Source organism: Mustela erminea, chromosome 14, assembly GCF_009829155.1.
Source record: "Mustela erminea isolate mMusErm1 chromosome 14, mMusErm1.Pri, whole genome shotgun sequence".
In the NCBI taxonomy this organism is placed as follows: domain Eukaryota; kingdom Metazoa; phylum Chordata; class Mammalia; order Carnivora; family Mustelidae; genus Mustela; species Mustela erminea.
In genome coordinates this window covers 80,901,213-80,915,334 of record NC_045627.1, presented here as the reverse complement: position 1 = coordinate 80,915,334, position 14,122 = coordinate 80,901,213, and the positions used below count along the sequence as shown (strand labels likewise).

General features: G+C 40.3%; 1 protein-coding gene across 1 annotated transcript in view; it reads right to left on the bottom strand.

The window, feature by feature from the left end:
* The window catches only part of INPP5F (inositol polyphosphate-5-phosphatase F), a 77,181-nt gene that overhangs the window by 42,964 nt on the left and 20,095 nt on the right, over nt 1-14,122 (bottom strand). Inside the window, exon 2 of the mRNA XM_032313706.1 lies at nt 13,317-13,397. Coding sequence (XP_032169597.1) covers nt 13,317-13,397 — 81 coding nt within the window. The remainder of the gene's footprint in view (nt 1-13,316; nt 13,398-14,122) is intronic.

Here is a 14,122-nt window from a genome sequence, read left to right as displayed (position 1 = left end):
AAAAATGTCTTTTTTATAGTCGACTTCCAACCAGACCTACGAACGGCATTGGGTTAATTGCTCTCTTAAGTCTTTTAATCTCCGGTCTGTTTTCAGTCTCACACATGGATCAAACAAACAAACAAACAAACAACAACAAAAACAAAACAAAACAAAACAAAAAACCAAAACCATGAAAAGTAAAATACAGGAATAGATATAGGCTAGTTATAATCAAAGTAATTTGGGATGATGAAACTTTTGGATTTAGTGCTCATGGTTGTACAACTTTGAGAATATATTGTACACTTTTAAAAGGGTGAGTTTTATGGCATGTGGATTACATACCAAACTTTTTAAAGCTGCTCCTTAAAAAAAAAAAAAAAAGAAGAAGAACTTGTTAGGAGTTTTAACCTAGTGAAGCAGAGAAAAAAAACTAAAAAGTGTATTTTCTGCCAAAAACAAAGGTAAAGCTAGGACAGCCTACTAATTCTTTTTTTTTTTTTTTAAGGTTTTATTTTTTTATTTGACAGAAAGAGAGACGGAGCAGGGGAGCAGCAGAGGAAGAGGGAGAAGCGGGTTCCCAGCTAAGCAGGGAGACTGATGTGGTGCTTAATCCCAGGACTCCAGGATCATGACCCGAGCCAAAGGCAGAGGTTTAATAACTGAGCCATTCAGGCGCCCTGGCAGGCTACTAATTCTTGAAATACATCAACACTATTCCAAACAGCTACCTTTTCTCACTAGTGTTCAAAAAATGAATTGAAATTATCACAATGGAGGGGCACCTGTGTGGCTCAGACAGTTGAGCATCTGCCTTCTGCTCAGTTTGTGATCCCAGGGCCCTAGGCTTGACCCCCACATTGGGCTCCCTGCTGAGCAGGAAGCCTGCTTCTCCCTCTCCCACTCCCCCTGCTTATGCTCTGTTTCTCTATGTCAAATAAATGAATAAATAAGTTTTTAAAAATTCTCATAATGAAAAGAAAATGAAGATTTTTTAATTGGACACAGAGTTATCTTCAGGCAAAATCAATGACTCTAGAAAATAAAGGAAAACCAAAAAACCTCATGGAAAACATGGAAAAACATCTATGCTATATTTATTTTGCTTTAGGTGAAATAGCACTTAACAACCGCAGAAGCCTGGAAAGTCTGGTGAGAACAAGCATGTTAGTAACAGGGTTAAATGACTCAAATACATGTTTTATAGTTCGAACTTCAAGACAACAAAAATGTGTAAGTATCCAGGCACTAGTGTTTAGCAGTCCCAGGATGTGTCAGGCATAATGGTGTAATTAAATTTTTAAAAAGCACCAAGGCAGGCTATTGTATTAATTTATATCACCCACCAGGAAAAGAAAATTTTTTTGGCTCAATTAAGGCTGCCACGTTGCGATGCAGATGTGTGGGAGAACCAAGAGTCAAGGGTAACTTAGGCTAGCAAGGTCCTTTGGCATAAAGACATTCTTTCACCCTTTTAAACACATTACGGTGGAAGAAAAAGTCAGTCTTGTAACCCTGGCTTCTCCAGGAAGAGACAGACAAGGAATTCTGACTTCCCAGCAAGATAAGAAAAGTGAAAAGGAAGGCATTATCTTGAAAAGCATGACCAGCAGAGCAAAACAATAGTCCTGGAAAAGATTGAACTGCTCGCTCTAGATAAGAACTGACTCACTTAAAAGGGGACAAACCATTGTGGAATAAAGATTCTCATCAAAAAATTTTTTTCATCCAATTTCAGAAAAAACTGTTTTCAGAGAGACACTCATGACCTCACGTGTAGGAAGTATTCCATCTACATGTTTCTCAACATGTAGAGATCCTACATGTCATCCTTATGACATGAAGAAAAGATCAGCATTTGATCCAACAATGAGTGTCCAGCAATCCTTTTTATTTTTATTTATGTTAATTTTATGGGGAACATATGAATACATTCTATTTGCTTAAAAATGTGAATGCTAATGGATAAAACTAAAGTTCCATTTGACCATTTTTCTCCATTCCATGGATATTCTTTAGATCAAATCCAAACTCCCAACTTTGTGAGAGCAATTAGTTACCATTTTTGGCATTAGTTCTTTGAATCCTACTTGAAAGCTTAAAGAGGACTTAAGAAAAAAAATTCCACTTTATTTTTCCTATGAAACATTCAGGTGTACATTGATTTACGAAAAACTTTTCTTTGAGGATGAGCCACTGATGGGTATTCGGGGCTGCTGTTTATGCTTTTTCTTTTTAATGCAACACAGTTTTATCTAGTATTTCCAGAGTATTCAGCTCAGCTTCCTTTTGCATGTAGAGCTGATGTGCTTACTGACTATTTAATTAAATTATGTGATTACAATAATGAGTTAAACAGATACAAACATGTTTGGGATCAAACACAAGCCACCATGCACCAGCCAAGACGGGGGCTTCCTACGGGCTCCCCCACCAGCCAGCAGCTTTCTGCCTTCAGAGCAGCCAAGGCACCCACGAACAGGCTTTGCAGAGAGGCAAACTAATTCCTTTAAATCTGCCAACTTATTTACACTTTCCATGGATCTCCATCCCTTCTCACATCTCTATGCTCCCATGGAGTGTCATTTATTTTTCGCCTGAAGAACTCTCTTTAGTACTTCTTTTTAGTGCAGATACTATTGGTAACAAGTTCTCTCAGTTTTAGTTTGTCTCAAAATGTCTTTATTTTCCTTAGATTTTAAAGGTACAAAATGCCAGACAGGCACTTTGACAATATTGTTCCACTATCTTTTGGCTTCCATTGTTTCTCTCAAGATTCACTGATGCTTCTGAACTTAATGTGCACTTTTCCTTTGCCTGTTTTCAGGGTGTTTTCTTTGTCTTCAGTTTTTGTCAGTTTCATTATGAGGCACCAAAGTGTGTGTGTTTTTTTTTTAATACTTTCCCCCTTGTGGTTCAAAGTACTTCTTAAAGCTGCGACTTGTATTCATAATTGGTTTTGGAAAATTCTTGGCTATTATCTCTTCAAATATTGCTTGTCTTTTGCTGTCAGAAACAGACTAATTTCTCTTGATCTCAGTTTTTTGAATGTATTAAGTCTCTTTAAATGATCCATTATATATTAACACACTATACATTATAAAAGAAGCTAATAATTGAGAAATCTTAATGGTTTATTTCAGGATAAATTATGTTCCAATTCAAGAGATCCTGTTTTGTTGCCTTTTTTTTTTTTTTTTAAACACAAATCTTTGGTAGGAATTTAAATTCAATTTGATGTGCATAAAAGCTACTTCATTGGGGTGCCTAGGTGGCTCAGATGGTCAAAACTCTGCTTTCAGGTCGGGTCATGATCCCAGGGTCTTGGCACTGAGCCCCACATCCAGCTCCCCACTCAGCAGGGAGTCTGCTTCTCCCTCTCCCTCTGGGACACTGCCCCCATGTGCTCTCTTGGGCTCTTTCATACTCTCTCTCTCAAAACAATAAAAATTAAAAAAAAAAAAAGTTTAAAACCTACTTCATTGATACACATTGCATAAGCTATTAATTGGCTAATTACTACTTTTATATGAATATGAGCATGAATCTGTAGGGTAGGTTTTATGCAAATTCATACCTGAATTTAAATTTCTAAAGATATGAATTCATGGTATATCTAATATAATGTTTTGTTTTTATATTTAAAGTCATTTCTGGGGCACCTGGCTGGCTCAGGCAGTAGAGCACACAACTCTTGATCTCAAGCTTATGAGTTCAAGCCCCACATTGGGCATAAAGTTCAGTAAATAAATAAGTAAATAAACAAATAAAGCCATTTCTGTTTTAAGCTATATTAGCAGAAATGCTTTTGCCCCTCCTAATAGAAATAGAGCACTATACATCCCTGAATATTTTCAGGAAGCCTCATGCATCAAGTAAGTGGAGTTACAAATAATACTAACACTACCCCAGCACCATTTTTTTTTAGTCAGGTACCTGGTAGCTAAAAGCACGTCATACTGGGCTTCTAATTCTCTTACCAACCAAAATGCCAATCAGTAATTTGTTAATCCTTCAGACATAGCAGTTATTCAGTATTTCTTGACTGGTTGCTCTGTTGCCTACTAAAGGTTCCCAAAGTCTGGGTTTACAGAACATTGACAATAACTCACAAGGAGAGTATCCAGGGCAGGAGGCTTGTTATAGACAAATGGTGGAATCAGAAGCATATTCAGGTCAGCTTACAATGCTTATGATGAATTTAAATCTCTAATAATGACTGGCCATAAGATGAAATAATCTCTTATACCCTTTTTTGTCTGTAATAATCTTAGAGAACTAGAAAAGTCAAACTTAAAGTATCCTTGGGCAAAATGAATTTGTATATAAAAACATTTTCTATATAACTACAGCTTATCCTCCTTAAAGTGCTACGTTTTCTTACATTTTTTGAAAAACCTCAATGTGTTACATGTTTTCCTGCCTACTAAGTATAATTACAGATAAGTTTATAAAGTATAATTGGTATTTTTTTTTTAGATTTATTTATTTGAGAGAGAGAGAATGGGGGTGGGAGAGGAAGAGAGAGAATCTCAAGCAGAGAGATCGGTGCTGTGCACAGAGATTGATGCAGAGCTCAACCTCATGACCATAAGATCACGACCTGAGCCAGAATAAACAGTTGGATGTTCAACTGACTGCACCACCCAGGTGCCCCATAATTGGTCTACCATCCACCATCATGAAGATAAATTACTGTTGGAGAGATGACACAAGCATGCTTCAAGGTTGGAAGTCACCTACAAGAGGGGTCCCTAAGCCCACAGGCTGTAACCAACTTGAGAACCAAGTCAATTCAACCAGTAAACTATATTTTCTGCTCTGGATGGCTGACATTGGCCCACATCTAAGTAAATGAGAACTTACTAGGTTTATCAAGATTTCTTTTCTTCAACAATTAGACCTGATAATAATTTGATTGCAACCTCTTCAGAAAGATAAAAAGTTCAAAAAGAATACAAGAGGAAATATAAAAAGCACCTTTGTAGGTGGTCCATACATACAGTCACTCTTACTGTAACAATCCTCTTCTTTTTCCAAAGCTAAAAACTTTTAATATCACCACCACAGAAATCACTGAGGAGAACTGGAGTTTAAGAACAGATGGGTCTGGGGATGCCTGGATTGCTCAGTGGGTTAAGCAGCTGCCTTCGGCTCGGGTCATGATCCCAGTGTTCTGGGATCGAATCCCACATCGGGCTCCTTGCTAGGCGGGGAGCCTGCTTCTCCCTCTGCCTCTGCCTGCCGCTCTGCCTGTGATCATGCTCTCTCTCTCTCTAACAAATAAATAATTAAAATATTAAAAGAAAAAAAAGAACAAATGGGTCTGTAACTGGAAACTGAAATGGTAGTAGAATAGCCTAAGAGGCACGCTGGCCCATCTCTAGAGAATCTCTCTGCCTGAAAATACGCGTATCTGCCAATGACAGACAGGCTCAGCAACAAGAAGCTTCCTTGTGTGCCAGCCCTTAGGAAAGCCCAGAGCTATGGGTCACAATCATGTGGCAAGTTCAAGGGTTGCCCCCGCCAGGAAGGTAGAACCATCTGCACCAAGGAGAATGGAATTCAGATTAGGGACAAGGGAGGCAATGGAAAATTCTGAAGTGTACAATAATGGAAGAGGCTGAAGGGAGCCAAGAGAGGTGGTAGGGGCCACTCAGCACCTATGTACCCGGGGAGAGAGTAAAAGGAGGCGGAAGGAAGCAGAAAAGAGGGAGGAAAGATGCCACTTAGCTGCCTAATTCCCAGACCCAAAGCCACTCATAAAACAGGTGCCCTAAACTACAAGTAAAGAGTCTTTTAAGCATTGGCCAGGAACCTAGTCACCAATGAAACTTTTACCTCCAAAATAAATCATTCTGAGATCCTCGTGAAAAACAAAATGAATATAAAATGACTGGATTTGAATTACATTTTAAATCATTCCTATTTTGGCAGAAACATAGTGTCAGAAGTAATACTGCCTTTAAATACTTCCCTCAAAGCAACTTTAGTACCTGAAAAAATCACCAGAAATTACCGAAAGAGAGAAGTGTTTAACTTTTTAATTAAGACAAAATCAGAAGTAATGACAACAGAATACATCAAAAGCTACTTCCTGATTTAAATGTTTTTAATGGCTTCATTGAGATATAATTTATAGATGATAAAATTTACCCATTGTAAGTATACAACTCAAGGATTTTAAAAGATTTTTTATTTGTCAAAGAGAGAGAGAGCACACAAGCAGGGGGAACAACAGGCAGAGCAAGCAGTGGGAGAGAGAGAAGCGGACTTCCTGCTGAGCAGGGAGCCTGATGTGAGACTCAATTCCAGGACCTAATATCATGACCTGACTTGAAGGCAGACGCTTAACCGGCTGAGCCACCCAGGCATCCCACAACTCAACGATTTTAATACATGTATGGAGTTGTACAACCATTATTCCAATCCTTACGTGTTTGTAATAGTGAGTTGTAGGTAGACAATAAAACAATCTACTTCTCTCACAATGCAACCGTGAGCAATTATACTAGTATTTAAACATAAGAAGCCCTGCCAGCTTCTCTCCCTTTCCCTCCAATATCCTCAAAAACTGGGGTTTTCTAATGGCTTTTCAGGAAAGTATTGAAGCAAGGCTAGTAACCACTCATTCATCACTGAAGTATAAAAAATATTTTATGTCATTATCCCAGCAAAGTCTTCCCAGCAGACTAAAATCACACTTCGTAAACCATATGCATAATACATTCTACCATTTTAATGACTGAGACATCTTCACGACTTCAAGAGTGGAAAAACAGCAGATGGCAAGCACTGTTTTAACAAATGAGAGCTACTGGGTGAACAGTGTCTCTGAGTCTACAACACTTAGAGTAGTAACTCAGTCACCAAACCAAGAGCCTCTATTGCCAAATTAATCAAGATTTCTGACAGTTTTCAAACCACTTCTGAAAATATCACGGAATATATACTTTCGGTTTTTATGTTCTGATACTTCTTACCCTAATTGAGCTTATCTTCTTCTCAACCTTCAGAATAGATTTGAAAGTTTTTGTGACCCATTTAAAGTCTGCAGCCTAATGCAACCTTTTCATGGATATCTGAGTGAAGATAACAGCAATCTCCCCAACATCCCAGAGAAAACATCAATCATGTAGGCCTTTGCAGGGCTGCTGACTCTGCCAAGAATCGTCTCTCCTCTCACTCTCTGCCCTTACCTTGGCCTTGTCCAGATTATCTCACTCATTTTTCAGGCCTGGACTCAGACATCACCATCCTCAGGGATGCTGTCCATCCAGGGCCCCCACTGCACCAGTCAGGGCCCTCTATCCCGTACTTACAGCATCCCACACTGTTCTTCAGAAGCCTAAGCCTAATGATCGCACAGTGTGATCGGGTAAGTAAGGTCGACCTCTTGAATCCAATCCTACACTCCTGGAAGCTTCAAGTTTTATTCACCCCACAGTCCCCATCACTGAGTGCAGACCCTGACATGCAGTAGGCATTCCATAATTATTTGTTAAAGTCATAAGTATTTGCTGAATATTTATGAATAGCCCTGCTGTAGGCCAGCAGAGAGGGACACAGCCCCTGGCTCCCTGCAGCTTATCCTTAGGGGACGGGATAGGCGGCGACTAAGAGAAAAAAGGAAAACGAAAAATTAATGAGTAATTACAGTTGTGATGAGAATCTAACTATTATTCTTAAGTCCTCCTGGACCCGACAATGGATAAAATATGTTGATATTTCATGAAGCTTTTCTTTCATCTATTTAGCACACGACACGTTCCTTCTATTTTCTGTTCTTCATATTGATAAACCCCACTGATCAAACCAAAGTCAGACATTCAAATTGTGAAGAGACACTACATTACGCCCGAGCTTAAAGTCCACCTGCCCGCCAGAGAGGCCTTCCACATCCAAGGAAGGCTAATGGTTCTAAAAAGGTATTTCCTAGACACCAGGGTTAACAGAACAATTTTCTGGCAGAGCCTGCTAAAAGGAAGGGCAATTATCAGCCATGGATGCAATTAAATAATACTTTAAAATTCTTCCGCCACACATTTTTTAAAAAGGGGTACATGGATTATGGAATATAACTTACCCTGATGCTAATATTTAACCACTAAAAACATGTCTTTTTATGATCCCCACCATGTAGTCTTTTAATGACATGTTAATATCATTAGTTTCAGCAATATTAACATTACTGGAAAAAACAATCTAAGTTCAAAATTTATTCAAAATTATATAGCCGGGACTTAAGTGGTTCTCTGGTAGAATATCTGACACCTCTAAGTGACCTTTAAAACTAAGGAGGGGATATTTATAGCCAACATCTTTTGAATGCTTCCTAGTACCAGAAACCATGCTAAGCACTTAAAGGAGTTTAATTAAATCTCACAATGATCATATCAAGGAGGTGTTAGCTTTGTCTTAGAGTGGGTGACTGGCCGTTCAGGTGAAGTAACCCGACCCAAGGCTACTATGTGATCTTCAAGTTTAGTCCAACTCTGGGGTTGGTGCCTCATCAGTGATATCTGGTGAATGGCCTATCTCACCGTGAAATAAAGGGAAAGAATTCTCTTTGGTACACTTTTGTAATAAGCATTCTAATAGACATTAAGTTTCTGTTATGGGCTGAACTGTCTTGCCAAAGTTCATATGCTGGAGTCCTAACCTTCAGTACCTCATAATGTGACTCTATTTTAGAGGCAGGGTCTTTAAAGAGGTAATTAAGTTAAAATGAGGTTATGGGGGGGTTCTCATTCAATGCAAGTGGTGTCCTTAGAAGAGGAAATCTGGACACAGATGCACTCAGAGAAAGGGCAGTGTGAACACAGTCAGGATGATGTAAAGACACAGGGAGAAGACAGCCATCTACAAGCCAAGGAGAAAGAAAGAAGAAACTTCTTGCCAACACCTTGATCTTGGACTTCTAGCCTCCAAACTGTGAGAAAATAAATTTCTGTTAAGTCCCCTAGTCTACGGGCCTTCACTATGGCAGCCCTCGCAAACTAATCCAGTACCTAAGTCATGCCTGCTTACATTCCACAGAGCTCAGAGTTCAGTGACAATCAGGAACGGTGGCATGGCTCACCCACGCCGCTGTTAGACTGTCAATGACAGCTGTTCAAATAAACTTATGTTCCCATCTCACTAGGCAAGAACAAAAATTCGTGCATTGAAATATGGAGAATAAGTAGGAGGGAAACAGGAGTGAGAAAGAGTTTAAGTACAGACACGTTATTTCCCCAACCTTTACCCCCAGAAGATAAGATGTTCCCAGGGGAGAATGCACTTGAAGTGACAGTGTTAGTTCTAGTCCATCCTGGGAGCGTATCTCCCACCAGCCAGGCCGAAGGTGTGACCAGAGCAGGAGTTTTAGTGGGGCTCAGGGAGGGAAGAGATGGGGATGAGGCATCCCAGGGCAGAGATGCAAGGAGCCAAGGGAGAAGGGGGAAGATGGATGCAGAAGGGCGGGGAGCTGAGGGCTGCGTGGAGGCGGAGTGACACACCGGGGTGTGGCTGCAGTTGTCTCTGGTGGGTGGTGGGTGAGGGAAGGAAGAGCAGCAGGGGGCCCAGAAAAGATGTTCCTTTGTTTCCTCCCCACTCCCTCTCTTAAGAGCCAAGCCTTAAAAGTGATGTGACAGGAGAAAAAAAAAAAAAAAGTACAGCGATTCCTTCTTCCTGCCTTTCTTACATTTTCTTTCTTCACCTCTCCCTTTTCCAAAACGTCCTGCAGACAGGAACCCCCACTGCTTATCACTTGCTCAGAGTCCAAACAAAGGCAAGCAATGCCAGGAGGGAAAGCACGTGTAAACCAAGACTGACAGCAGGAGATGCCCATATTTACCACCTAAAATGACCAGACTTTTACCGTATCATAAATTCATCGATCAACAACTTATATTTGTTTGCTGTTTGTATGAAATGTTTGGGTTCTCTGCCAAGTCCAAGGCCTCCTGCTCTGACTGAAGAAGTAGACTTCTGGAGCGTGGTTGAACTTTGTGACCAGGGAATGCCCTTGGCCCAGACAGGGCCGCTAAGAATCTCTGTCCCAAGGAGTCTGAACTAGACTCACTGCTCAGTCCTTGACGGCTAGGCAGGCTCCTGTTAGGGGCTTGAGGGTTGAGGGTACCATGCAAGAGCAGAAATTTTGTCTTATAATATACAGAAACAGAAAGCCAAGAGTAGAAAAATAAAGGAAATATATAGGAGAAGTGATGCTTAGAGACCACCCGCCCAAAAATGTAATCTCAGACACCATAAGGCATCCACTTCTTGGTTTTGGTCCCTTGGGTTCCTAATAAAACTGTTTTGTGTATGCAGATACACATAATTGCAACCAAAAGAGCCTTGATAAAACGGTGGTAATTTATTAAGTACCTTCCAGTATATTATCTCATTTAGACTCCTAATACTGCAGGGGAAAAAAGAGAGCAGTTATTTTTACTCTAGTTTTACAGCTTTCAAAGTAGAGGCTCACAGGCATCGTGGCCCAGTGAATCAGCTTTTGGGAAGCCCACTCTGATGTTCACTCTTAGGTTGGCTAAATGACTTCCTTTGGCCAGTGGAGTATTAGCAAGCTCAGTGACACAAGTCGAGGCTTGATAAAACTCTGCACACTGGGACTGGTCTTCTTGGTACCCAGCCCCCAACCTTGGAAAAATGTCCAGGCATCCAGTATAAAAAGAGGACCCAAGGGGAGGCCTTGTGAGATGAGTTACATGGACAGAGACGTGCCAGACAAAGTCCCAGCTGACCTCACACAACAGAAGATAAAGGGCAAAAGAGCCTCTAGGTCGATCCACAGAATCGTGTAATATTACGTGTTGTTGTTTTAAAGAATTCCTGGGGTCTTAGCAATAGACAAATGAAACCCATGTTAAGTAACCCCCTCTATATCTCAAAGGTAATAAATAAAGTTTGGATTCACATCTCCTGACTGATTTCAGTGATTTATTCATTGTTCCAGGATGTGATTGAAACTGAAGAAAAATAACTCAAAAGTTTCATGAGCTTCATTTAAACAATAGAAAATGAGTTTTAGCTCAGAACACTCAGCTATGAAATTATCCTGTCAGCATATAAATGAATTAAAAATATATTTATGTAAATGTGGACAGGTAGGAGAGTGTTACTAAAATACTTAGCATGGTTATACAATGTCTAAATGCTTTTCTCCTCATACCAGAAGAATTACAAAACTACCAAAGACAATACAACAATGTTTATAGCAGTCTTATTTCCAGTAGCAAAAAATAAACCATCAAAAAATTACCCGCTGACAGGAGAAAGGACAAATGACGATATATTCATACGAGGGTGAAAATAAAGAACTCGAGCTTCATACATCAACATGGATAAATCTCAAAAATATCAAGTTGAATGGAGGGGGACAGGGAAAACAAGTAGAAGAACACAACAGCTTAATATCATTTACGGAAAGTCCCTCAAATACAAACCTCGGCATCATATTACTTAGGAAAACATATGTAATTAAAGCACTAACGAAAATCAAGGGAATAAACACAAAAATAGTAAGTGCTCTTGAAGGGAAGAAAGCAGGACACACTTGGAGGAAGGCACAGTGAGGGATCTAAAGACATTAGTTACGTTGCATTTCTTAGTTTGGGTGGCAGGTATATGTGTGTTTTACAACAACCTGTACTGTACATCTGTGGTAAATAGCTTTTTGTATCTATGAAATATTTCATAATAAAAGCAAACTTTAAAAAATAACCAAAGAATCTAGCAAAGAAAAATTAGTCTCTGGCAATACATGCTTTATAACACACAGAAATCAACCTAGCTCCCAAATACACAACAATTTTATTTTAAAAGATTTTATTTTTAGGGACCTGGGTGACTCAGTAGGTTAAGTGTCTGCCTTTGGCTCAGATCGTGATCTCAGGGTCCTGGGATCGAGCCCCGTGTAGGGCTCCTGCTCAGCGGGGAATTTGCTCGAGATTCTTTCGGTCCTCCTCTCTCTCTGCTCCTCCCCCTCCACTCGTGCCTACTCTTTCTCTCTCTCAAATAAATAAATAAAATCTTAATTAAAAAAAAAAAAGATTGGGACGCCTGGGTGGCTCAGTTGGTTAAGCAGCTGCCTTCGGCTCAGGTCATGATCCCAGCGTCCTGGGATCGAGTCCCACATCGGGCTCCTTGCTCGGCAGGGAGCCTGCTTCTCCCTCTGTCTCTGCCTCTGCCTGCCATTCTGTCTGCCTGTGCTCGCTCTCGCTCCCTCTCTCTCTCTAACAAATAAATAAAATCTTTAAAAAAAAAAAAAAGATTTTATTTTTAAGTAATCTCTACATCCAACCTCAGGCTTGAACCCATAACCCTGAGATCAAGCGTCACATGCTCTACCCACTGAGCCAGTCTGGCGCCCCACAACAATTTTATTTTAGAAGAGTAAGAAAGGGAATACTATAGAGGTAGCTAGACTCTCAATTACATGATAATGGTAAAGTCATCTATAGTTCATAACTCATTAAAACTGATGCCAAAGGAAAAACAGATATTTAAATACAGTGTTAAAGTATTTCAGTTAGGGGGCGCCTGCCTTCGGCCCAGGATCCTGGGATCGAGCCCTGCATCAGGCTCTCTGCTCAGCACGGAGCCTGCTTCCTCCTCTCTCTCTCTGCCTGCCTCTCTGCTTACTTGTGATCTCTACCTGTCAAATAAATAAATAAAATATTTAAAAAAAAAAATATTTCAGTTGGTACTTTTCAGGACTTTTTGGAACCTACCTATATAATCTCTCTTTTCTCATCATCAAAATTCCCTCTGAACCTCAGACACAAGTGTCTGTCTTCTAAGCAAGGGCCTGATGAACAACCTAGACCCTTCACCATTTTGCCTGCCCTGGTGAGGGTACTTGGAAAGGGCTGCACTGCATGCCAGGAGAACCACACACTTCCCTAGCCAGAGTTGACTGTATCCAGAACGGACAGCTGACTCAAAGTTGGACTGTCATGGTCTGCCATCTGCCTACCTCACCAGCCTTCTTCCTACCACCTTCTCCTTTGAAATCGGTGCAGTTGGTGTATCTGTCAGAGCACGTACCACAATTACCAAATTATTATATATTTATTTCAGTGATTACTTACTGATGTCTATCTTCCTAAAGAAGGGTGAGGTCAGTTTTTTCTCACTGCTGTGTTCTACCAACTAGCATAATTCCCGACACACAGCAGGTATTTGATATTTGTAACTACTTTGGGCAGACCTAAAATTAAGGCAAAAGAATCAAAGCCATAACAAAATCCATATTTATCTTCAAAGAAGAAAATGTCATAGGATGCGCCATTAAATTTAACAGATTGAAGAACTTTATGGAAACATACCTGAATGAAGTTGAATTTTCCCAATAACACCTTCTACCAATCCCAAACAAATGGGATTCCAGGCAAGGAGTAGATCAGTAGCTAAAAGAAAATAAGAAGCAATCATGAGAAAATATTCATCAGAAAACATATTAAAACAGTATCTCCGGCAGTCTATTTTAAATGATCAACATTGCCAAAGGGCAGTTATGAATATCCAGAACTGAATACATTACTATAAAGCAATTTGTGGAAAAGTATTAAATCCAAGGCCTGAATGAGGTTCTGCTCTGAGGACAATTACGGGGAGAGAAATGACAAGCCGACACGCTTCTCGGAGAGGAGGCAGTACTCGGGCGCCCTGCAGTGGAGGAAAGAGGCTGCTACACGGCAAGAGGGCGAATCAGGGGAGTCCTCCGCAGTCCCGTAGCCCAGAGCCAGTCCCAGATTCAAAGACAAGATTTGAGAAACAGCCAGAGAGAAGGCCACTTACTGGATCACACCCTGGAAAACGCCCTTTCCCAGAGAAACTTACACTAAAAAAAAAAAAAAAAAATCCAGAAAGCCAGTGCTCTTTTACGTGATTTCTGTGGCAAAACCACTAAGAGCCACTGCCATTTCCTGAGTGCCTACTCTGTGCCAGGCATCCCAATGAGGGTTCCTCAGAACAGAACAGAATGCTCTGGGTGACTTTCCGCAATTCTCCCAAAAATGGCACATAACTGATACCATTCTAATCAACCAGGCAAGAGGCTCATTCATTACACTCAGTGGATGTAGGAGGACATCAGGGCTTAATTCTCTTGTAAAACCCAGGTTGCAAAAGG